Here is a 25,545-nt window from a genome sequence, read left to right on the forward strand (position 1 = left end):
TAATTTATTATTTATTACATAAACGATAAATGTGAAAAACTAACATTATACTTTATCCTACATAGAAAAATGCTTTTCAAAACGTGACAGTATTATATTACAATCCAATATCTCACTGTAATGTTCCTTATGGAGGTTGAATCTACACCCTAATTGTAATCCGTTTTTATCTATAAAGAGACTATTACTTTTTTTACATTATTATGTATAAAATGTAAACAAAAAACATTTACCTACCCATTGACATGCATATTTTTTTCAAAATTAAATGATTTACGGTGTATAAATGATAATGAGAATAAAATTAAGCGGAGTAAGATATCATCGTCTGTCTTAAAAAATCCTCTTATAACAGAACTGAAAACTTCTCGAACATATCCGAACGATTAAACATAAAAAATATTGCTTGCCATCAGTCACATTTGACAAGTTTGTCAAAATGAAATATTTTCACAAATTATAATTAAACACGAATCAATGTATGGGTACTGAGATAATGGAAAATTTCAAAATTAATAGAATTTTTTGAGATGTATGTTTAAATAAATGTTTAAATATAAATGTGACTGACTAATCGAGAACGCTCGATATTGTTTTAGATTTTAATATACTAAAAACTTGCGACCTGTCGCACAGCCCTGCTTTTAGCTGGTTTGATATAATATTTTCGTTGAACTGGCAACGTTGCCTTCGAAATTAGAATGACACATGTGAAAAGCTCAATTTACACAACTTAAAAAATACGATTTTCGATTATAAGAGTTGTACCAGTTTTTTATGACGCGAACGGTACGTAATATTTTTTGAACTCAGCCAATTCTGCAAGTCTTTTTTTAACCACTTGGTTGTGGGCAGTCCTTCTATAAGTCTGGAGTGATAACTTGCATTATCCATTACTATTACACAGTTCTTAGGAAGAAGATCTATCATTTGTTCGAACCATTCTTGAAAGACATCAGCGTTCATGTCTTCATGGTAGTCACCGGTACGAGTTGATTCAAAAGTTAATAAACCACCTTGAACAAAACCGTCTGAACTGCCAATGTGTACTATTATCAGCCTGCGTCCCTTTCCTGATGGTGGGTTTAAACCAGTAGATAAGTTATTTACAAAAGCGTGCCTTTGACTTGTAACCGTTTCATCCTGCCAAAATTTATTTGGTGTATGACCCTCGTTGATCCATGTTTCATCAAGATAAAATATTTTTCTTTTTTGGTTTCTCATTTCCTTTATGGTTCTTAGAAAATGTCTTCTCCATATGACAATATCGCTTCTTTCTAATAAAATAGACTTTCTGGGATTATTTGTCCAGCGGAAGCCTATTTCTTTTAAAAGTTTCCATAACGTACTTCGACTCATTTCTGGGTAATCCTTATCATCTCGAACTGAGACAAGAACTTTATCCAATGTTGGAAATTCTTGTCTAAAGAAGAATTCATGCACTTTCCGTCGAAGTCCTTCTTTAAAATGATATTCTATTTGAAATTTTGGTTTCCCTGGAGCATTACGTGGCATTTGAAAACTACCACATTTCTCTTCTTTAATAACTCTGTAAATCGTAGATTTCCCAACACCAAGTGTACTGCTAACTAACTCAACGGTCTCATCAACACTTTCACATAAACGTTTGTCTGTAAATGATTTAAAACAATTAAATATTAATGTTTTTTCATTAACTGTTAGAGGACCAATTTTTCGGCGTTTACACGGCACTTCCAAATTATCCATAACACTAGTATACACAATAAACTGCACCTTGCAACTGAAGTACCTACTTTTAGTGAACTGTTAAGAATTTTGAATACGCCACTTCGACCTTTATATATACAAAATGGAAAAACCCACTATCACATTTCCTGTGGAATAAGTTTAGAAGGTAATTATCTAGTCAATTACTGTCGTAGATTCCTGGAAATAAAGAATTAAATGTTTGATTGTTGAAACCCTTACTTCGTGGAATGCACTCATTTCAGATAAAATAAAACGTTTTATTTTATCTAAAGAATTAAACTTTATTTTGCAAATAGGCAAAGAATTAAACTTTATTTTGCAAATAGATAAAATAAAACGTTTTATTTTATCTAAAGAATTAAACTTTATTTTGCAAATAGGTAGGTACTTATTAAACTTTTATTGGTTATATATAACCAATAAAATAAACATCTTACATTTCTTGCAAATTCATTAGTACCTGTTAACCTCCATCACTCCGACACTGGCAACCTTATTTAGGGATTAGTAACCCTCACAACTATTGTATTCTATTCTGCTCCAACCTTTATACCTGGTGGTCATACTCAATTTAAAATTGTTTTCCTATATACTTCTGTAAACTTGTTGACAAATATCTGTTTTTCATTGAGTCACCCGTATCAACAGTTTAGGGATTTGCATACATAATTTATTGTTTTATTACTCTCTCATACATAAAAATACACTATAGGTGTCTTAAATTTAGACAAAAAGATAATTTCAGATTTAATTAGAAATCTGAATGATGTAAGTTAATTTGGAATGATTTTTCTTCTACCTGTCCAAAGAATTATCAAAATTGGGCCTTACATAGAAGAGTTATTTAAAATGAAAGTTTCTAAGCGTTTTTTTATGTACCCTGCGTGTATTTTCTTCTGATTGTCAAGTAACTGTTTCGATGATTTTCATTTTAACGTAAGAAAGTTTATTAAGTTGCGTCAGGTTTTCGTTGTTTAGTGACGCTATCTTTAAAATATCAGATATCTAGGTTCTTCTCACTACTTTGCCGTTTACAGACATCGTATAGAAACATTTTGGAAAGTTTCTGCTTCATAACTGTTTTCTAAACCTTTTTTATTCGACTCTACTTATATATCATGAGTTTCGCAGATTTTTAGACATAATATAATGTACAGCTTGATCCACTTAGTTATCGCCGTGGAACATTAATTCACTCTGATAAATGCCTTTATAAGAACATCGATTACGACGGTTTGATCATAAACTTTGGATTCCTAACATAAATTTTGTATTTACAGTACACCCAGTGGAAGCTTGCATTCCAGTATTCCATTCATCTAGTATTTTTACAGTCGCTAATATAAATAATATTTTTTGATAGAACCTGTAAGTAAATATTAAGATTATTGAATGTTATGTCAATTAGTTTTTCTGCGGATCCATGTGAATGATTTTTAGAAACACCTTGAGCAAATCACTCATTAACGAGATTAGTCGATGATGGAAACATTCTTTTGCATTACCTTTTTTTGGTATTGGAATGAATCTGGATAACAGCCATTATTGAGGAATAATACCAGTATTGTATATGGGTTAAATAAATGTAATACTATTGTAATGTCAGTTGTTGTAATTTCATCGGGACCCGTTGCTTTTCCATTTTGAGCATTTTTTATTGCGTTTTTTATTTCTTTTTTCAATATATCAGGCTCGGTTTTACTCTTTATTTGTGGAACTGTTTATATTGTGTGAATTGTTTATATTATCAGAACATAACTCATTTATATAGTCAGTCCATTTCTGTAGTTTATTTTGATGTGAAATTTTTGATCCTTGTACAAAGGCCATTACACTCCTTTTAGCATGAGTACCTAATGGGAAAGTCGACACAAACCATAGTGGTGCAATTTCTCATCATCAGCGGCATTACACTTCGTTATGAGCCAAAGCCTTCATTAGAGCCATACCCCCTGTTTCTAGAAACTCTTCCTCGCCATCTAACTCATAGATTTTTATTATTCTCTACTTTGTTCAGCTAACTGACTTACTTCCAGGTCTTCTTTTGTTGAAAACTGTTCTGAAACACTTAAGCAGTTGCTGGTCGTTAGTTCCGCGTATATTACCACCATTTGCACAATTATTGAATGAAATAGAGGATGCTACGACAAAAAAAACGGGTGTGGCAGTCCAGTGGGACTGCCGGTAGAAGTTACACTTCTATACACGCATTCGCCGTTACAAATTTATTTGGGAGTCAATCTGCACAATCATTACATATGTAATGCTATAGGTAAGACATAGCAGAAAGAGAAATAGAATTACTAACAACTTACTAACAATTAATAAACAACATTTGACCTGTAATAGGAGTATAGTAAATGAAGGATTGAATCAATATTTTGATGAAAATGTATATTTTTATTTTCATATATGTATGAAAGGAGTTGAATGCAAAAATCTTTATTACACATACTCTGCAGTAAAATTCATTGTTTATTTTGTTATTAATATAGAAATACAATACAATACACTGCAACATAATTTAATATAATAATACAATACAAATTAAAATGCAATATTCATAAGTATTTAAAAATGACAATAATATACATAAAAAATACAGTACAATACAGTGCAACATAATTCAATATAATAATACAATACAAATTAAAATGCAGTATTCATAAGTATTTAAAAACGACAGTAATATACATAAATTTTCTACTTACGCATATGTTTAATTTACCATGTAATCATATTAATAAAAAAGTCCTCCCCGACTGGGAATCGAACCCCGGTCTCCCGCGTGACAGGTGGGGATACTGACTACTATACTACCGAGGACATGACAGAAACTTATTTCAAAATTGACAGTCCTTGGTCATACAGTGATTTATTGAGATACAAAAGGAACATTTTTATATTCGAGAGAGAAAGAGAGAGAAAATATATCTTATGTCTCTCTCTTACTCATTATCTTACATATGTAATGATTTCACAGATTCACTCCCATACAAATTTCCAACGTGGAGCGCGCGTATAGAAGTATAACTTCAAAAAATGTTTCTCCATTCATGTCAAGTCATATATTAAGTTCTGTGTTATGTGATAAACCTCGTAGCCACAATTACAAAAAAACTCCTTTGTGGCATAGTTAATACAATACTGAAGACCAACCCAACTGATGTTATTTAGACCGTTGTCACATGAAATAACAAAAAAATTAGTCTATCAAGGAACCTCGTATAACATGCAAATCTGGAATATTGTTTAGGCAGGGTTAAAGGAACGATAAAGCAGACATAGCTACTGAACAATTTTAAGAGATTGTCATGTCAATGTTCGCAGACAATTCTCCAAAGATATTGAGGAATTCCAAGAAGAAAGTGAGCTAGTTGAATATCAACTTTGCAAATTAAAGGACAGAAGTCAGACGAAGTAGTGGATATATTTAAAAAGAAAATCAAAAGTTTATTTCGGTAATACGTACCTTTATATAAGAGGTTATTTTTTTATTTAGGCCATACTGTCCCACAGCTCGAAGAAGGAGTCCCCCAATTCCTTCCAGGAGCTTTTTTATGTATTTATTTTTTACATCCAGTGGAAGTGGCTGTAAGGTTGAAAAGATTCAACCGTTCTAATCTACAGCAACATTCTACGAGTATAACCTAGCGAGAGATCAAAATTAAGATAATTTTGAAGATGAATTGCTGAATGCAGACATTACTGAACTTTTTGGAATTGAAGATGTTTGAGCTAACCTTATATAATATTTTAGTGGTATGGAAAGCCTGAGAAGAATCATTAAACATGTATTATTTTTTTATTCGTTATTAAATTTTTCTTTACATAATTTAATTTATTCCTGCCACCACAAATTGTATAATCAAAAGAGATATTAAAACATTATTGTGATTTCTTTGACAATTAATTAAATATTGGTGTGTAAATTTTACATTTATCTTACAGATAAGTACGTAACCGCAACATAATTTGACGTGAAAAGACGGGTACATTTTATTTTACCGCCGATACTAACAGCTGGGTACGCCCGTGAATCCGCAATAGATGGAAGTCCAGTTAAATGGAAATAAACCTGATGCACGTGTTCATATTGTTTTGACATTTCCTTACATTTTTTGGGAAACTACTTTTATTCACCAAAAAGATTGTCTAATCAAAATTGGTCATCGGGTAATATATTATATCGGGTTTGTACAATCCAGCATAAATCTCTTTATATTAATTAATTTATTTACTACTTTCACTCGCTTCAGCTCAAAGAAACTCCGTTTAGCTGGAATCTAACAATTTTGCAATATTTTTATGTATTAAATTAACAATTTATTTTGTATTGAATTTAAAGAATAATAACATTCAACAAATAAGTTTCAACTTATTTTATTGTTTACAGATGCAAGTAATTCTCTACCACAACCAAAGCGGCGAAAAAGCTTTTAGTGGCGATTTGAAGCAAAAGGAGGTTCATAGGGCGATAACTCTACATCCAGTAAAGCAGCCTCAATTGATGTACCGGCTTCATAAATACGTTAAGGTTAGATTTTATTTATTTTTTTATACTTTGGTAAATAAAAACATTTATTCCCATTAGGTATGCGAATGTAATATGTTTTCAGCAATACAAGGTGAATAGTAATTGTAAGAAATATGAAAACGAATTGGTAAATTTAAGATTGAATTTCAAATAATATGGTTCTACAAGTTATGCACAAAATCGCTTACCTTAAATTGGTGTTCTTTAGGATTTGGTTAACTATGCAGAACCAAATGTGATTACTCAATTCATCAATCACTTCAATGGATTCCTTCCATGAAATTCCTGTTGGACGCGAGACGGTACCGCCAGATACGTAATGTCCTGAATTCTCAACCTTTTTCGTTAAAGGTTGGAAGCGAAGTCGTACCTTGTCGGTTAAAATCTACTCATTGGAGCATGTCCATTTGGATATATGAGCAATTGTGTGCGTGGAAGTAAAATCATATTATATCGCGCTTTTGAATGAAATGCGACCAATAAGCACATAAGGTTATTCTGCATCATTTCAAGGAAATATAATTATTAAAGATCTAAAACTTATTCTACCCGAAATAAATTAAATATTATAATAATATTCAATATAAAATAAAGAAAGAAGGATTCCCGAACAGAAGGAGTAGCTGTAAAAGATAATTAAAGCAATACAATCCCATAACGTTAGTTTCAGTGTTTTTAGCTGTACCAAAGTTATATCTGCTTTAAAAGATATTAAATTAAATTTCAATAAGCGATGCAGGGCGTGTAAACAACGATAAAATTGTATTTTAATTGTTAAAGATGTTCAAAATTTATCTACTCGTTCCGATAGTAACAGTATATTATTAAGATCACTTTATCAATTTTTCTCTTTTCTCGATTATTAGTTTTTAGTGCATACATATAAATTATTGTAATCACTGAATATATAGTGAAAAAATAATCACAATAATTAAATTAATGCATAATTTAAACGGTTATCCATGTAATGATTTTCCGAGAATATTCAAAAACTAAACGAAATAACCATCTCTAGTATGCTGGAAAAATTGCTACTTGACGTCGTTCGCAACTAATACAGGCTTGGACCAGATTTAATATTTTGGTATTGAAATGTATTTTGAATAGATTTGGTCATAACGTTTTTGTCGTTTTGATGCTTACAGGACAATTTATGTTTATGCTGTTAATATTTAACTTCTTCTTCTTCACGTGCCATCTCCTCTAAGAAGGTTGGCAACCATCATGGCAATTCGCACTTTCGACGCCACTGCTCTAAAGAGGTCAGCAGAAGTGCAGTTAAACCAAGCTCTCAAATTATTCAACCATGAGATGCGTCTTCTTCCACGACTCCTTCTACCCTGTACTCTTCCTTGTATTATTAATTGCAGCAACTTATAACGCTCGCCCCTCATGACATGTCCCAGATATTGCAGTTTTCTGACTTTATTTGCATTTAAAACCTCTTTATCTTTTCCCATTCTGCTTAACACCTCGACATTCGTGACTCTATCCACCCAACTTATTCTGAATATCCTTCTGTAGGCCCATAACTCGAAGGCTTCCAATCTTTCCGAAACATCTTTCTTTAAAGTCCAAGCCCTCAACCCATAAAAGAATACGGAGCAGACGTAGCATCTCAGAAGTCTTATCTTTAAAGAAATTGAAATGTCCCTGCTGCAGAGTACTTTTTTCAGTTTGTTGAAAGAATTTCTTGCCTGTCCTATTCTTGCCTTAATCTCTTCTGTGTACTCATTATTTTCGTTAATTATTGTACCCAGATATTTATATTTTTCAACTTTTTAATTTGTTCTCCATGTATTGTTATGTTTTCTTGGCGCTGTTGGGCTTTTGTAATTACCATAAATTGTGTCTTTTTTGTGTTTAGGAACAGTCCGTTTTCTTCACTGACTTCTACCACTCGGTCAACCATTTGTTGTAAATCCTCAAGACATTCCGCTAATAAAATAGTGTCGTCGGCAAACCGTATATTATTGATTGGTCGGCCATTTACTTTTATTCCCATAGTTAGTTTTTCTATTGCTTACTGGATTATTTTCTCTGAATACAAATTGAACAAAGTAGAAAACAGGTAACAGCCCTGCCTGATGCCTCTCTCAATCGGTATTTCATTTGAGAAGACGTTGTTCTCTCTTACCACAGCGATCTGATTATAATAGATAGCGCTAATGATCCTGATGTCTCTCATATCTAAGTTTTTCTTTTCAAGTAATTCGATAAGACGATTATGTCTGACCTTATCGAAGGCTTTATTGTAATCCAAGAAACACATATATACTGGCTGATTAACATCCATGCACCTTTGTACAAGTACATTCACAGAGAACAGGGCTTCCCTCGTTCCCATGGCATTTCTAAATCCAAATTATGTGTCACTTATGTCCTGCTCAAGTTTGTTGTGTATTCTCCGGTGTATAATTTTTTTATGAAGGTTTAAGTTATCATGTTTCTCTACCAACTGTTCAATCTCTTCGCATCTGTCACTATACCATCTTTCCTTTGCATCTCTGATCTTTCTCCTTATTTCTGCGTGTATAATATTATACATGTTTTGTCTTTGGTTTTACAGAATCTTCTTGCTTCCATGAGATCCAGAATCTCATCGGTCATCAATTCATTTTTGTTCTTGATCAGCTTAGGTGTTAGTGTTGTCTCACATGTGCGTATAAGAGCATCTTTTAATATATGCCATTTCCTGTTCGCATCTTCAGTAGGAGTAATTTCTATTTTGGTGAGCTCTTCTTTAATTTTTAGTGTGACTGCTCTTTTGTTGATGGATCTTTCAAACGGGATACTTGTATTCTCTCTACTTTAGTTTTAGCCACAAGCTTTTTTAGATTAATTCAAAACCTTCCTACAACTGGGTTGTGATCTGATCTCACATCAGCTCCGGGATATGATTTTATTGATTTTATGGAATTTCGGTATTGTTTGTAGATGAGAAGGTAGTCAATTTGGTTTCTGGAGATTTGTCTGTGAGTCTGCTGGAGATTTCCATGTATAGAGTCTCCTGGGCGGCAGATCATAATAAGTATTCGCGACAATAAAATCGGTCTCTTGGCAGAATTGAGCCAATCTGTCTCCTCTCTCGTTACGGGTGCCCAGTCCAAAGTTTCCAATAAAAATTTTTTACATTTTAATTTTTTCAAAATCTATTGAATGATATGTGGAATAAAATCAAAAATATCTGTAATTCAGTGGTAGATAAAAAACTTGCACCAGAAAACAATATAAAGAAACAGCCATGGATGAGATAAGAAATGTTAGAGCTAATGGAAGAACGAAGAAAACACAGAAATAAGAATGAGGAAAGGTACAAAGAAATAAACAAAATCATTAAGAAAAAGATTAAAGAAGCAAGAGAATCATGGCTACAAGATCAATGCATAGATATAGAATCCCTAGAACAGAAGTATGACATTTTTAACCTACATAAAAGATCAAAAACTTAACGGGATGAAACGGATCACGAAGTCATAACTTAATACTAGACGAGCACAACAATCTGCTCTACGAAAATGAGAGAATACTTGAGAGATGGAGGCAATACATGGAAGAATTATTCAAGGAAGAGCAAGAGACAGAAGTCAGTGTTTTTGGATGTTCAGAACCAGAAATAACGCTCAGTAAAGTAACATATGCAATAAAAAAGACTAAAAACCAACAAAGCACCTGGACCCGATAACATACAGCTGAAATATTGAAACTATTTGAAAACAACCAACTCAAACTCCTAACGAGTCTACTGAACAATATCTATGAAACTGCAGAATTTCCTACAGATTGGCTAGTTTCCCCCTTCATCCCTCTCTCGAAAAAGCCAAATGCCACCGATGCTCTGATTACAGAATTATAAGCTTAATGAGCCATGCATTCAAAATCCTTCTTTCTGTTATTCACTCTCGCATATATAGAAAACTTGCAGAAAACATTAGCAGTGTTAGTTTGGGTTTAGAAGCAGACTGGGAACGCGAGAGGCTCTATTTTCCATACAAGTATTGATACAAAGAGCTCGAGACGTAAATTACGAAGTCTACGCATGCTTTATAGACTTTGAAAAAGCATTTGACAAGGTGCAACATCAAAAATTATTTCAGATACTGAAAGAATCTAGTATTGATGACAAAGATTTACGCCTAATTAAAAATGTATACTTACAGCAAAGGGCAACTGTACGAGTAGACAACGAAACCTCACAAGAATTCACGACAAAACGGGGAGTACGTCAGGGCTGCATTTTATCACCGAACTTGTTCAATACTTACTCGGAAATGCTATTCAGGGAAGCTATTGATGGTTTAAGAGAAGCTAAACAATTTAAGATATGCGGACGATACGGTTTTGATTGCTGATAATGCGGAGGATCTGCAAACATTAATAGACCGTGTAGTGGAAGCCTGTGACAGATACGGCATGAAATTAAACTGTAAGAAGACCAAAATTGTTGTAGTAAGTAAAAACGACGTAATACAGCATCAATTCACAGCTAATAATGAACCCTTGAAAATAATCGACAAAATTACATACCTTGGATGGAGCCTAAATAAGGAATGGGACCACTCACAGGAAATAAGATGTCGTATAGAAAAGGTGAGAGCTGTCTTCAATCGCCACAGGAAGATTTTATGTAATATGCACCTGAACATTGATATAAGAACACGAGTCTTGAGATGCTATGTATTTTCTACCCTTTTATATGGAGTCGAAGCCTAGACCTTGACGGAGGCAACATCCAAACGATTAGAAGCCTTCGAAATGTGGTGCTACCGCCGCATGCTCAGAAATTCCTATATCCATCATGTTACAAACAACACCGTGATCCAACGTATGAATAAAGATCTGGAAATTATGCGTGTCGTGAAAATCAGAAAGATGACATACTTAGGGCATGTGATGCGCAATGAGAAGTATCAACTAATTCAACTAATTTTACAAGGCAAGATAGAAGGCAAAAGATCTCAAGGGCGCAGAAGGACATCGTGGTTGAAGAACATCAGACAGTGGGCAGGAATGACTACCATACATGTATTTAGAGCAGCTGTCAACAAAGTTGTATGGACCAACGTGATTGCCAACATTCACAGAGGATAGGCACCAAAAGAAGAAGAAGATTGAATGATACCAAACACGACCCCTACGTCTACTCCTTGGGGTTTGAACGGGGGTAAACTTTGAAATTTTATATAGAAACCCGCATTTTTTATTGCTGATTCGGATTCTGCAAATATTTTATTCATTACCATCAAAATTAGTTTGCAAACTTCTGGTCTGTATTTGTTTTTCTGTAATTACAACACCATCTATCTCGAATCGAAAAAAAATTCGTGCATTTTCATATGTAAGCTTAATTTATAATCTATTAAAAATATTATTTATGACTCAATGCTCAAGAATGTCATTGTGGTAAAAAGATACAATAAACTTTCACAACTTATTAAACACAGCTGTATAGTTCATACCTTGATTAAACAATTAAGATATTTGGCAGTGAATGGATTAAAATAAAATAAATGTTTACATTCCACTTATCAATTATTCGTTTTACGTAAAAACGAAATATATGAAGCCAATATAAATAATGATACCTAAATTTAAATGTGTGAATTTTGTATTTATGGTTCATTAAACTTTTATATAAATATACCTTTAGTATTTTGAAAGTATTGTATCTAAGTTTAAAAACTCGATAATAAAAAATTGTAAAGGCAACAATTGTTGCCTGGAATTCCTCGATAGGAATTCCAAAGACCATAAAACCAATGAAGACATTCGTAATAAAACAAAATTAAAAAATGCTGTCAAACAGGCAGCTAAACTGAAATGGAAATGGGCTGGACATAACGAACGTCTTAAGGATGACCGATGGAATAAAGAAATCGGGAATTGGCGGCCATATGAAGCCAAAAGACCACGAGGAAGACCGCAAATGCGCTGGAGAGACGATATTAAAAGAACTGCAGGGCCAATGTCTTACAAACAACAGAGATGAATGGCGAGAATTAGGAGAGGCCTATATTCGGCAATCCGAATAGAGAGAAGTGCTTAAAAAAATGCTAATAAATGGTCTCTCAATGTTTATCTGTTCTTATGTTTGTAAGCCCCTTCTTCTGTCTCTTTTTCATTTTTATCTATTCATTTCTCCCGTGCTTTGTGTTCCCTTTTTAATTTTTGTTGTTCATTAGAGTATTTATTCCCAATTTTTCAAATTTTTGTAACTTTTTTGTTTGCTGTATGATTTGTGATTTCCACGATCATAAACAAATGATTCACCTGTAAATTTTCGCTGAAGAATACCTATTAATTCTTATCGCTGACACATAGTATGTCTAAATATTTGCAAAGTCGTAATACCTAAATTCTAGATATTAAATTAAATCAGCATACAAAGTAGGTTAACGATATTTGTTCTATATTAAACCATACGTAATAAACTTATTTGTTTAGCTATTCTAATAAGTTTGAATGGAGCGGCAATGCATTTATTTGCATTCCTTGGTCGTATTTATCTATCTTTTTAAAGCAACCAAGGACTAGTAGATAACAGATTGGCAATGAAAATAATCATCAACAAAAATGTCGTCTGCACGTACTTATGGCGGATATAGAATTACTAGATAAAAGTAAATAGTTTGAATGATATATAATGAATAATTGAAGGAAAGAAATCGCAAAATTATACATATAATCATCTCAAAAGAGGAAAAAGGTGTGGGTATAGTGCAACACGTAATTATTCTCTTCCGTGTTACTGTTCTCTTGCAGTAAGAACCATGAAATTTCACATCAATAACGAAACACATATGCAGATGAATTAAAAACCAGAGAAATATTGAAAAAAGGAATATTTTTCACAAATGTTTCCAAATGACAATTTTGCCATATACTCGGATATGCGCACAGAAAAAATGGCCGTTTTCTTGTGTTCCTAGCAGAGCGTGGAAATGGGTTTTTCAAACTAATTTTACTTCTGTTGTTTTGACAATTATCCCTCCTTGGTTTCTATAAAAACTTGTTCGGGATTTGTATCTTTCTCTTAGATGTCGAAGATAATTCTATTAGCTTACTTTGAAGCTTCTCTTCCTTATTCTAACTGTCTTTATTTAATTATCTTTTTGCTTTTGTAAATCGATGCCAGCCAATATTACTATTGATCTTAATGCAGCATGTTTAAAACTATTGACACAGGATGGTAGCAAAGATTTGTAGCAAAGATGGTAGCAATTGAAGATCACTAGATGTGCGAAATCTAGTTTGAAAAAGGCATAATAAACGTTATACACAGCGGTTCTTTGACCAAAAAATACTCTATATAAGCAAGTAATCACCAGTAATTCAAATGTCCGAGTATTTTTTCCCAGCAGTGTATGACATTTTGGTAGAACCGTAGATCTTTTTTTGTTGATTTTTTCGGATCATATTGATTATACATTTTCATATCTACTTGCTGGTTTTGCTTTTCTTCTGTACAATTGGGAATCCCCGGAATTTTTGATATAAACTAAATTAATTTTACTGTATACTTTGCATGCTGCAATGTTATCGTTTATTTCCAGCTGTACTAAAAATTATGATTTGTTTTATGAGATATAAAGTAATGTTGCGATAAACTAGATTTATGTTCGTAATCAAGACTTAAAATAAAATCTTTATTTAATCAAGCAACATAAGTTTTGGTAAACTGACATTGATTTTATAATTATTTTCATATATATTTAGTTTCAATAACCTACATATTATAACAAGAATCTAATATTTTTAGCATTCCTCAAAGAATAGGTTGTTACTAATATTATGATGGAATAAAATAGTAATCTACAAATGTAAACCTGATTAACAATGGTATTATCAATGTAATGAGTAGAGTTCGTGGATTTCTAAGCATAATCTTCTTATTCTTCTGCGGCAGTACAGCCCAAATTGTGGCTGATCTTCTCCATACACTGACTCCTAAAAGGGCTTGTACGTCGCTGTTTACTGTGTCTTCCCAACGGTTTCGTGGCTTTCCAACCGGTCTCTTTCCCTGCATTCTCGCATTCAGTTCTCTTTTTGGTAGCCTATCCTCTCCCATTCTTATTACATGTCCGACCCATTGCAATCTTTGTATTCTAATCAAGTCTTTAATTATTTAATAATAATGTTAAAAATGCTTGAATTCTATTTTTGCGTCCTATTTTTAATTAGTACTCGATAAACTAGAGCAATTGTATATTTTTTTATGGTTCAATTAGATGTGGAACCATTTTAATAATAGTTCTATAACGAACTATCATGACAAATATTGAAAAGATATTAACACTAATTTATATGAAACGACATTGACCTGTTATACGCAAATTATATAAGAATTCAATCTTAATGTAAGGCAGGCAAGCAGAACTGTTATGAAAGGGAACGTGTTTGTTAAAAATGAAGTATTAAATTGTATAAAAGGTCCTAGAGAAATAAAAATGAATGAAAAAATACGCAAATTGTTATTAACGATATAGCTTATCATTATAGACACGCGGACAAAACTTAAAACTTAAGAAGTAGGTATATATAAAATAACTCTTTCAAGACGAAAGGGTCAGGACAACAAGAACAGAAGAAACAGATAACTGGTTAAATATAACAAATGAAGAAGGGATTTATGCATTGAAAAACATGAAAAACGGGTCCAGACCAGATGTCTATGGAACTACTAAAAGTCTTAATGAAAATAATATTTGTACGCTTTGTTTATGAAATTGGTGAAATATCGGATGACTGGATAACTTCGACTTTCATTAAAAATTACTCCTAAAAGTTATGCACAACCGTACGTATGTTACATGTTGGACAATCCCAGCATTGTACGGAAATTATTGTCCACTTCTAATTGTACTCCCAAAACTGTACAATTTTCGAAATGATCAACATTCAAGAGACACACCAAATCAAAAATCGAATTATTTGATGAATTTCTTGTTAATTATTTAATATTTTTATATGTTCTGTGTATATATTTATATAGAGTGGTTCTTTTTCGAATCCACAATGTAATACAATGCTGTCTCAAGTTAAAATTTAAATAATTAGAAGAAATTGTTCTACAATAAAGTAATAATGTTAGTGAAACATTTAAGATTTTCTAGAGATGGGTATGATAATTTAAAATAAGTTAATCCTTTAATCCAGAAGCCAGAAACCCTGATTAATTATGGATTTATATATTTATAACACCATTGATGTTTGTTTGTCTTTAATAATTAATGAGGAATAATCGTAAAAATCGATATAAACCGATATCTGTGGTATTCTCCCGAACTTTGACGCATCGCTACTTATTGAAATTCGAACATTGCACAGCAATTCTTTTATACAAAGTCCGACGATTATGTCTATTTCGGAGATTGTACAGTAAAGGTGTACAATGCTAGTAGTGCACAATATTTTCCGTATAATGCTAGAATTGTCCAATTTCGGGCATTGCTCGTCACATATACGAGGCCTGGCTATTAAATAACGAGACTGCTTATGAAAAAGAGTTTTACAATCGAATGCTCTCCTTCAATATATTCGCAGGTTGCCTTTTAAGGCAGACTTGATCTTCGGAAGCACTGTGTTCGAGCACTGGAATGCCTCTAGCGGCTAAATAACGCTTCAGAGACAGCGCGTTATGGGCAGGTGCGTTGTCCTGGTGCAAGATCCACGGCTTGTTTTTCCACAACTCCAGCCATTTCTTACGAACTCGCTCTCGCAGCGTTGCCAAAACTTTCAAATAGTAAGTTTGGTTTACAGTTTAAACCTCTGGAAGCCATTCAGTCATCAAGATGCCGTTAATGTCGAAAATAATGATTAGCATGGCTTTAAATTTAGATTTCGACATCCTTGCTTTTTTCATTCTTGACGATGCAGGAGTTTTCCAGTGCATGGATTGTCGCTTAGTTTCAACATCGTATTTGAATATCCAGGTTTCATCGCAAGTGATGATGGTTTCCATTAATTCAGGCTCTTGTAACTTGTCTTTCACACACAATACATAAAATCCAAAACGCTAATTGAATAATTAAATTACCACTTTAAATATGTAGAATATAATAATTATTGTATATATACACAATAATTAATACACAATAATTAATAATATTTTTCATTATATTTAGATACAGATACCTAATATTAGGCTTATGACAAAAGTAGACAAAACGATTCTGTTCCGAGTAGCATGCGCCTACAGGACTGTATCTGCGGTAGCCTTGTGGACTATCACGGGTTGTGTTCCTCTGCATGTATTAGCAGTAGAAAAGATACATCTCTATGAGAGAAGAGAGCATTTGACAACAGCTATAAAAAAAAGAAGAAAGGGAAAGATCAATGGAAAGAAGAGTAGAACAACAAGGAAGATGTTGCCCAGTGGACCAAGATATATGTTGCCCAGTGGTCCAACCACATATATTATCAAACGTAAACGCTTATCTAGGGGACCTAGGGACCCGTTATGTGGATGCCGGTATCTCGTGCAAAACACCTGAAAAGAATTCCTTTTTTAATAACCATCCACAGTCCGAATTAATTTGAATAGAAACAATAAAATGATTTAATATAAAGGAAATAAATACGATAAAATGATTTCAAATAAAAATATTGTAGCAGAAAAAAATTATAGCAAAATGTTTTAAAGAAATAATAAAGACGATAAAATGATTTAAAATCAAAATGAGAAAGATTTATGCAAAATGACGGTACTTACAACGTGTTTTTCAAAAGGCACAACAAAACGACTGCCTGCTTTCACCTCCACCAATACGCTTTACCAATCATACCAATCGCGTTTTCCGCGAATAGCGTGCTTTGTTTTAGCGCAGGAGCTAATTGTGGAAAGCTGCTCACTTTATGGCCCAGCAACGTGGGTGACAAATAGAAGAATGGAAAACCAAATCAATGCTATGAAAATGATGTTTTGGAGAAAAAGCTGCAGATTAACGCTAATGGACAAAGTGCGAAATGAATGAATTAGAAAACTACAGTCGGTTCACAATTTGTTGATAGCTGACTACAAGTTTAACCCTAATTAGAAAACTGAAATACAGAGAGGATAGGTAATACGATATAATAGTAAAAACCAACCTAAAACTGACGGTTTAAGACGTTTTCGACTAACCCACCTTATATCTGAAGGAATACAATACCTTATAATCCTATTACGGGGGTATTTTGATTGGTTAGAGATGAACGACCAGTGTCGTAGAGTATATGATTGAAACATTTATTTGAACTAAATAAATATATTTTTTTAATTGTACTTATGTAAATTGTATTTTTTAATAAAACTTTCTTGCCATTTGTAAAAGATACATTTATTTAATTAAGGAAAAAGGCGCCAAATGTCGCCTGGCAAAATTTCCAATGTGTTTTAAATGTATCCATTATTTTCGAATCCGGAGAAAACTAATAAATATTTTTGAAAAATTTAAACGCAGAAGGAAAGATTACATTATTACTCAGGGCAGAAAGTCCCTGAACACTTTTACAATGTTTATTTTAATATGTTATGTAACAGGGGTGAAAATAAAAGAGAAAATATAGTATAATTTTTAATTGAAAATATTGCATGCAAAAGAAACTTTACAACTATTATTACTTACCTTATATAATTACGATTAGAAAACTATTCAAATTCAAAATAAATAGGATCAACTTCGGAATCCGAGTCATCTTGAGGGTTAATAATTAGCGGTTGTGTCTCTACGGTCGCATCAATTATGTTATCAAGATCCCACGTTTTTTGTTCTTCTTCTATTACATGCCTTACTGCATCTTTCCAGTTTTGTTCTGTAATATGTTGTAAAGACTCGTATAACAATTCACGTACAGCCTGTATTTTATATAACGTATTTTTTCTAGCCACATAACTTTTCATTTGTGCCCAAATGAGTTCAATTGGATTTATTTCGCAGTGGTAGGGTGGAAGTCTAAGGACTGTAATGTTTCGCCTTTCCGCCATTTTGTCAACTACGTATTCCTTGAACTTAGATTTGTGTTGCCGGGCAATTTTTAGAAGTTTTGCTTTTACCATTCCATCTTCGTAAGGCAGAAACTTATTCCGCAGCCAGTCAAGAATATCCTGTTTCTTCCACGCAGTCGTTGGAAGTCTTTCTACTAGTCGTGAATGATAAGGTGCATTATCTAATACTATAATTGAATTTGGTGGTATGTGTTCAATCATCTGCTCAAAATACTCTTCGAAAACATCAGCTGTCATCTCCTCGTGATAGTCTTTTGTGCTTTTGGACTGAAATTCCAACAAACCATGCTTAACAAATCCTTTTTCACTGCCAATGTGAGAAATTATTAATCTACTGCCTTTACCAGAAGGTGGGGAGATACCAGTAGACCAACCTTCCATAAAGGCTTGCCTGGAGCTTAATATATTTTTATCTGACCAAATTTTTTTTAGAGTATGACCTGAGTTTACCCACGTTTCATCCTGGTAGAAGATGGGCCTTCCTTCAGCCCGGAATTTTCGTATGGATCTTAGATAATTTCTTCTCCAACATATTATCTCCTCCCGGTCAATCAAAAGTGATTTTCGGTCTGATTTCTCCCACCGGAAATTTAATTCTTTTAAAACTTGCCACAATTTAGTTCGTCCGATATGAGGCAAATCCGGGTCGTCTCTAACTTCTTGTAAAATTTTGTTTAGGTTTGGTATTTCTTTTTGAAAAAAAATCCATGAATTTTCCTTCGAATACCATTTTTGGCAAATTCATCAATTTCAATAGGCTTTTTCCCTCTCTTTAAGTGTTCGTTTGTGTTTGGGTTAGCTATACCGTGTTTTTTTCTTTCTGATAGGAACCTATATATAGTTGACTCTCCTACGCCAGTCATGTTGGCACAACTTTCGACTATGTTGCGAACAGTGTTTGTGGGATTCTGAGAAACTAGAGCATCGTGAACATTCAGGACAATAGTCTTCTCTCTTGGTGAATAGACAGACTTACTGACTGTACGCAACAGTACCGGTGTAAAACTTGATGATGTTGATGATGAAGCCATCACAAACAATCCAACAAAACGAGCACGAGCGAAAGGTACGTATATGTTCGTAGGTATATGGAATAAAAAATCACTCACGCACTGCATATAATTCGCAAAAGAAATATTTGAGACGCTAATTACTGCCGTAGACGCGGACACACCGACGAGCCGTAAATTACATGCGATCAAAAACGTACTAAACAAAAAGATTGTTTTCGTTCGTAATAACTTCACCCTTTTAAGTTAAGTTTCGAATATAAACTGAACAAACGAGGCACGTGGCCAAAGCATACCCATTATATTATTAAAAATCTGGGGAATTCCATCCTAATTATCTTGCAACGAATAGTACCTTCGGATATGAATTCCGGGTTTTCTAGTAAAGTGATTAAACGCGAAGATTAGTATTGAAATATCCAAAGAGATAAGATAAGGTATTCTTATTTACAAAATTGTTAATGGTTAAATTCTTATTTTTATTAATATAATATAATTACATAACATTAGCCGTGAAAGTTTTAATTGTTTTTTTGCTAAATATATTAGTATTAAAATATTATTAATATTATATATAACAGTATTAAAAAATATTATATTATGTATTATTTAATGAATAAACACCTCAGGAACGCCTATGGTTTACGACCGTTTTATGAGTTTGAGGCACATTTCGTGCTCAACAATTTATGAACGGAGAATAATGAATGTGAAAGAGATACTAAAAAACGCAAAATAGAAAAACGAATATTACTCTGGTACGCACATATGCGATAGATGGATGAAATCAATGGAAACAAGACACCTCACTGAAGAAGATATACATAATAAGAATAAATGACGACTAAGATATCAGAAACTTGTAGAACTGCTCAGAGAAAATAATGTAGGCAGTCGAGACATACATATCACAATAAATCTGTGGATCTACTAGGTACTTCAACAATTGTTTGCAATGAGATCCGTCCGATTTGGGATCTTCTATATTTTAACTTAAGTTTTTTATGTACTGTTTTAACTTATTTGGCATAATATTTAATAACTCTGATATATATCATTAACATACAAAAATATTTGAAGTTGTTTCGAAATAATCTGTATAGTTTTTTGTCTCATTCGGTCTACTACGATTAAAAAATAAAACCAACAATTTATTTTCAATTACAAAACAAGAGAATTTAAACCATGACACATTTTTCTTAATATCGCGTGACACGCGATCCTTAGTTACATACAAACTATATAAATGCTATTTTATTTCTAATTGAATCTCGAGAAAAATAAGAATTTTACTCTACTATCTTGTACACAGGATGCCACCCGAAGATAAGGGGATACTGCCAATTAGCCACAAGCCTTGAGGATTCTTGTTGTTGGAATTAAAGAAAAGTTAGTAGTGACGGTAACTTAATATAATAATAGGGGTTCGCTTAGCTCAGAGGAACAAATTTAGTTGGCCAGAGAGACACAAAATCTCAAGGGAGGATTCGGGCTTGCTTTTTAGCACTGAGGCATGGTTTTGAGGTACAATACGAAGAAATATATTTTATTGTAGAACATGTGGCTCAATGTTCAAACCCACATGTTGGCTACGATATGTTGACGGTACATTCGTCATTTACCCTATGGCAGGGATGCTTTGGTGTCTTTTCAAACCTATCTGAATGGTATACATCCTAGTATCCAGTTCACGATGCAGGTGGAAACTGATTTATCCTTACCGATTCTCGACGTTATCATAAAGAAAAACCAATCTCTGTTTATTGAAAACTCACCCATACCAATCGTTACTCTCATCATCCACCTTCACAGATTAATTCAGTCATTAATACACTTGTCTCCAGATCAATACGCCTTTGCGATGGTGCAAGTAGACCAGCTGAGCTCTCTAGTTTAAAACAAGTCCTCGCCCAAAACGGTTACCGTGAAAATCACATCAATATGAGCATCCACAGACATCAATCTCCCATTCAATCTCAACTCAAAGACTCAGATCCTCATCATACGAAAGCTTTTCTTCGTTATACCAAAAATGTCACTGACAAAATTCTTAAATTGTCAAATGTGGTGGAAGTAAAGTAAAGATTTCATGACTAAATAGTATTTGTTCCAATTATATAGATTTAGCACATCATAATTTAGCATTCCGAGCAGCACTCGTAACAAATCATGCAAATTTTATTGTCGACGTTATAAAAAGACATAACACATAAGCAGAACATGATAATATATTTGAGCCTTTAAAGTTATCGTAGCTGTTACATAAAGGGTGATCGCTTTGGAAGAATTGTTCGATATTTTCTAGATAATATTTATTGAGAACGATGGATCAGAAGAATCAAACCATTTGTGTAACTTGGAAGATCCCCATTTAAATCTATTTGCGATTTTTGTGTCTTGGGCTACTTAAAATTAGTCGTTTATTCATCGCTGATAAATACACCGAACTAACCTTGAAGATGAATTAAGGATAACAAAACAATAAGACAATATGCGAAAAATTTTGCATAAACACGATTATCCAAGCGAACTTAATTAATAGTAGAAACTTTTGTCTATAGTAGTCTTTTGTATTAACGTAATATTAACACCTTAATTATTTAACATTTATTTTATAACCTTCGTTAACCCTGGATCAGTCGCATAGCAACTTGTTACATGAGCGGCGGGTGATCGCTCATGTAAATGGGGGTAAATGTCCAAGGGCTGGAAAAGGTGGTAAATATAGGTAGTAAAGTAAAGGTGGGAGATTTGGCTTTCACACAGCTTGTAGATTCTCTTATGAATTATCTTTAGGAACAATTTTAGATGACTATGAGGCTTATAGTACGGTAATCTTTCAGCCATTCTGATGGTATTTCTCCAGAGTTGTATATGTCGTTGAATATCTTTGCGATTATTGCTATTGATTCATTGTCCATTAGTTTGAGTAGTTCTGCTTGTATATTTTCAGGGCCTGCTGCTTTGCCGTCCTTTAACTGTGTTATTGAGGAATAAACTTCCTGCTGTAATATTCTTGGTCCATCATTTACCTTTTCTTCTAGCTGAAAGGTGTTATCTCTGATTTTACTCTGTTTGTTCAAGATGATGTTTCCGTCAGAATCAGTTATATTTCCTTTCTGCCTTCGTCTTAGTCCCCCTGGGAGTTCTTTAACTTTCCTAGTTATGTACATTGTGACTATCGTACTTTGACTGCAAAGTCTCAATTTCTTCGTATCTTTCCCCTGCTTCTTTTTCTTTCGCTTCTCTGATTTTCGTTCTTATTAATATGTTTATGGTTTTATATTTGTCTGGGTCATTTTTGGCTTCTCTTTCCTCGTCCATTAGTTTCAGGAGCTCATCTGTCATGATTTTTTCTTCATTAATCTATCTGTCTTTAAGTGTTTATCCTTTACATTTTGCACTATTTCTGTAATATGTTTGATCGTTTGTTCTTCGTTTGATTCGTCTCTAATAATTGCAGTCACTTGCTCGTTTGTCAACCTCCGTGGGGAGACGGCGCTCTAAGAAGAATAAGTCTATTTGATTCCTAATAATTCTCCCGGATCTGTCTTTAGGGGATTTCCACGTGTACAGCTTGGGCGATGGTAATTGGAAGAGTGTGTTGGTGACAACTAGTTCTGAGTCTTCTGCGAATTTTTCTAGGAGGTCTCCTCTCTCGTTTCTGACTCCAAGTCCATGTGCTCCAATGTACTGTGTCTTATCTGCAGCTCCAATCTTGGCATTAAAATCGCCCATAATGATGAGAACTTCCAGTCGAAGAATTTTCTGTATGATACTGTTGATGTTCTGATAGAACTCAATTGCTTCTTCCTCCTTTTTTTTTGCAGTGTGAGCATATATGTACTTGGATGATGTTTATATTAATAGGGCTGGCTTCTACTTGTAGTAACATATACCTATTACCCTTAATACATAAATGATTAGTTTGTGTTTCCTTTAATCTCTAATGAAATTTCAGAAAATAATATTATAATTTTCGGAATATATATTAATGATGTTATCATTTTTTGTTCATTTAGTTAATTTTTTGGTTTCAGGGACTGAAAATTCAAAAGTTAGAACAAGAAACCATTCAACTGCATCGAGACATCGCATCATCTATGCAGGAAATGGGATACCGTGCCAGCAGTGTACACTCTGCCGATCTTGCCAAAAATTTGCCACTTTTTCCTAATAAGCGAGGTTCAGACGGGTACTTAGGAGATACTAGCATTTTAGGTAAATGACCACTAGACGTGAATTATCTAAAGTATCTACCCGTTTTTTAATTTTCTTTTTTAGGTGTGCCAGCTGGGTTAAACAGATATACTCCAAACTCATTAGAAGATGTTTTAGAATGGGAGCTTGTCTCCAAAACGCTATATACTCATAGAGATTTAAATCCTAGGAAAAGAATAGGTTCGTCCATGAAAGAAGGTTTAAGTGATGTAGTTAGAGAGGTAAATAATTTATATACATATTCATCATCATCATTATCATTCTCAGCATATACTACCGATTATGTTACAGGCTCTCTTATATAGTCGTTCTTCATTTCTGCTCACGCTTGTCTAATATTCGCTTTTTTGTGTCATGTACTGACTTGTTTCCTTATATAATAGTCACATTCTAAATTTGGACGTCTTCTTCGTCTCGTGACGACTTTTGGATTTTTTTTTGAACCTATTCTCTATCCTTCCATTGTTGGATGTAGGTCTCCCCCAGTTCTCTCCATCTTTCCCTATCTTGAGCTGTTCTCTGCCATGTGGGACCTCCTTGTTTCCTGATGTCATCTTTCCACCTCATCTGTGGTCTGCCTCTTGATCTCTTTGCATTGTATGGACGCCACTTTCCGATGGCATTGTTCCATCGTCCGTCTTGGAGACGTTCATTGTGTCCAGCCCATTTCCATTTCAGTTTTGCTGCTTGTTCTATCGCGTCTACTGTCTTTGTTCTGGTTCTGATCCACTGGTTACGTTTTCTATCTTTAAGTGATATACCCAACATTTGTCTCTCCATCGCTCTTTGTGCCTTCCTTATCCTATCCAAATTGGCCTGTGTAAATGTCCATGTCTGTGCTCCGTAGGTGAGCACCGGTATTATACAGGAGTTATATACCTTGCTTCGTAAGTATAGAGGGATTTTTTGATCTTTTAGAACGTAAGAAAGTTTGCCGAACGCTGCCCATCCCATTCTTACTCGTCTCGATATTTCGGCTGTTTGATTTTCTCTGTTAGCTCTGATTGCTTGTCCTAGATAGATATACTCATTTACCTGTTCTATTTTTTCTGTATGTATTTTTATTGCCTGTTGGTCTTCCGTGTTTGTCATTACTTTTGTTTTGTTGAAGTTAATTTTTAGGCCTTTTTGCAGTGATTTTTCATGAAGTTCATTCAGCATTAATTCTAGTTCTTGTCGTTCCGAGGAGATCAGGAGTATATCATCCGCATATCTAAGGTGATTTAGGTACATTCCGTTAATACATATTCCTCTGTTTTCCCAATCTGTTGATTTTATTATATCTTCGAGTGTTTAGGTGAAATTATATCGCCTTGTTGGACTCCTCGTTTAACTTTTATATTATCCGTTATTAATTTGTCGTCCAGAATTACGATCATGGTTGCGTTTTGGTAAATATCATGTATCAGTTGTCGGTATCTTGAATCTATGCTACTATTGACTAGAGCTTCTTCCACCGCCCAGTGTTCAATGCTGACTTTTGGATACTATAGTGTAATTCTAGTGGACCATCTATTGTCAGTTCTTCTCGCTAAATGTCCCGCCAACTTCCATTTCTAAAGATTTAATTATGTGGATTACATCAGAGACCTTGGTTTTCTGTCTGATCCATTCTATTCTTTTTCGATCTTTCTTTGTTATACCTAGTACGCATCGCTCCATTCTCCTTTGAGTGACTTTGAATTTTCTTTCTTTAATGTGCTAAGAAAGAGGTCGCCTCTTGAAAACATGGAGCGAAGTTTGATGCAGAAACAGGCAATAAATGCCTAATCCCTGGATTAAAGAAGAAGGGGACTATTAAAAAAATATACCTTGATGTTATTTTTGAGTAATGGTGCACCCGGTATATTTCTAGTTTATTTGATTTATATAAAATAACTTCCAATAAAAACTTTTTTGTAAACCTATCAGTAATTGAAATATTAGAAAATTACGTTAATTTTTGTACACACTGTATAATATAGGTCCATTGGTCGGCTTGTCACGAATAAGTATGTGTACAATTAGCTGCCACTTGAAATGTTTAATGTTAGTCATATGTCCTTGATTTGTCCTTTAAT

The 25,545-nt window shown here is 33.6% G+C and overlaps 1 protein-coding gene across 2 annotated transcripts in view; it reads left to right on the top strand.

Moving 5' to 3' along the window:
* Window positions 1-25,545, top strand: part of Chsy (Chondroitin sulfate synthase) — a 141,891-nt gene that overhangs the window by 105,061 nt on the left and 11,285 nt on the right. For both annotated transcript variants that reach the window (XM_072539663.1, XM_072539664.1), the window contains exons 4-6: window positions 6,128-6,268; window positions 23,305-23,485; window positions 23,549-23,706. In XM_072539663.1, coding sequence (XP_072395764.1) covers window positions 6,128-6,268; window positions 23,305-23,485; window positions 23,549-23,706 — 480 coding nt within the window. The remainder of the gene's footprint in view (window positions 1-6,127; window positions 6,269-23,304; window positions 23,486-23,548; window positions 23,707-25,545) is intronic.

Source organism: Diabrotica undecimpunctata, chromosome 8, assembly GCF_040954645.1.
Source record: "Diabrotica undecimpunctata isolate CICGRU chromosome 8, icDiaUnde3, whole genome shotgun sequence".
Lineage (NCBI taxonomy): Eukaryota > Metazoa > Arthropoda > Insecta > Coleoptera > Chrysomelidae > Diabrotica > Diabrotica undecimpunctata.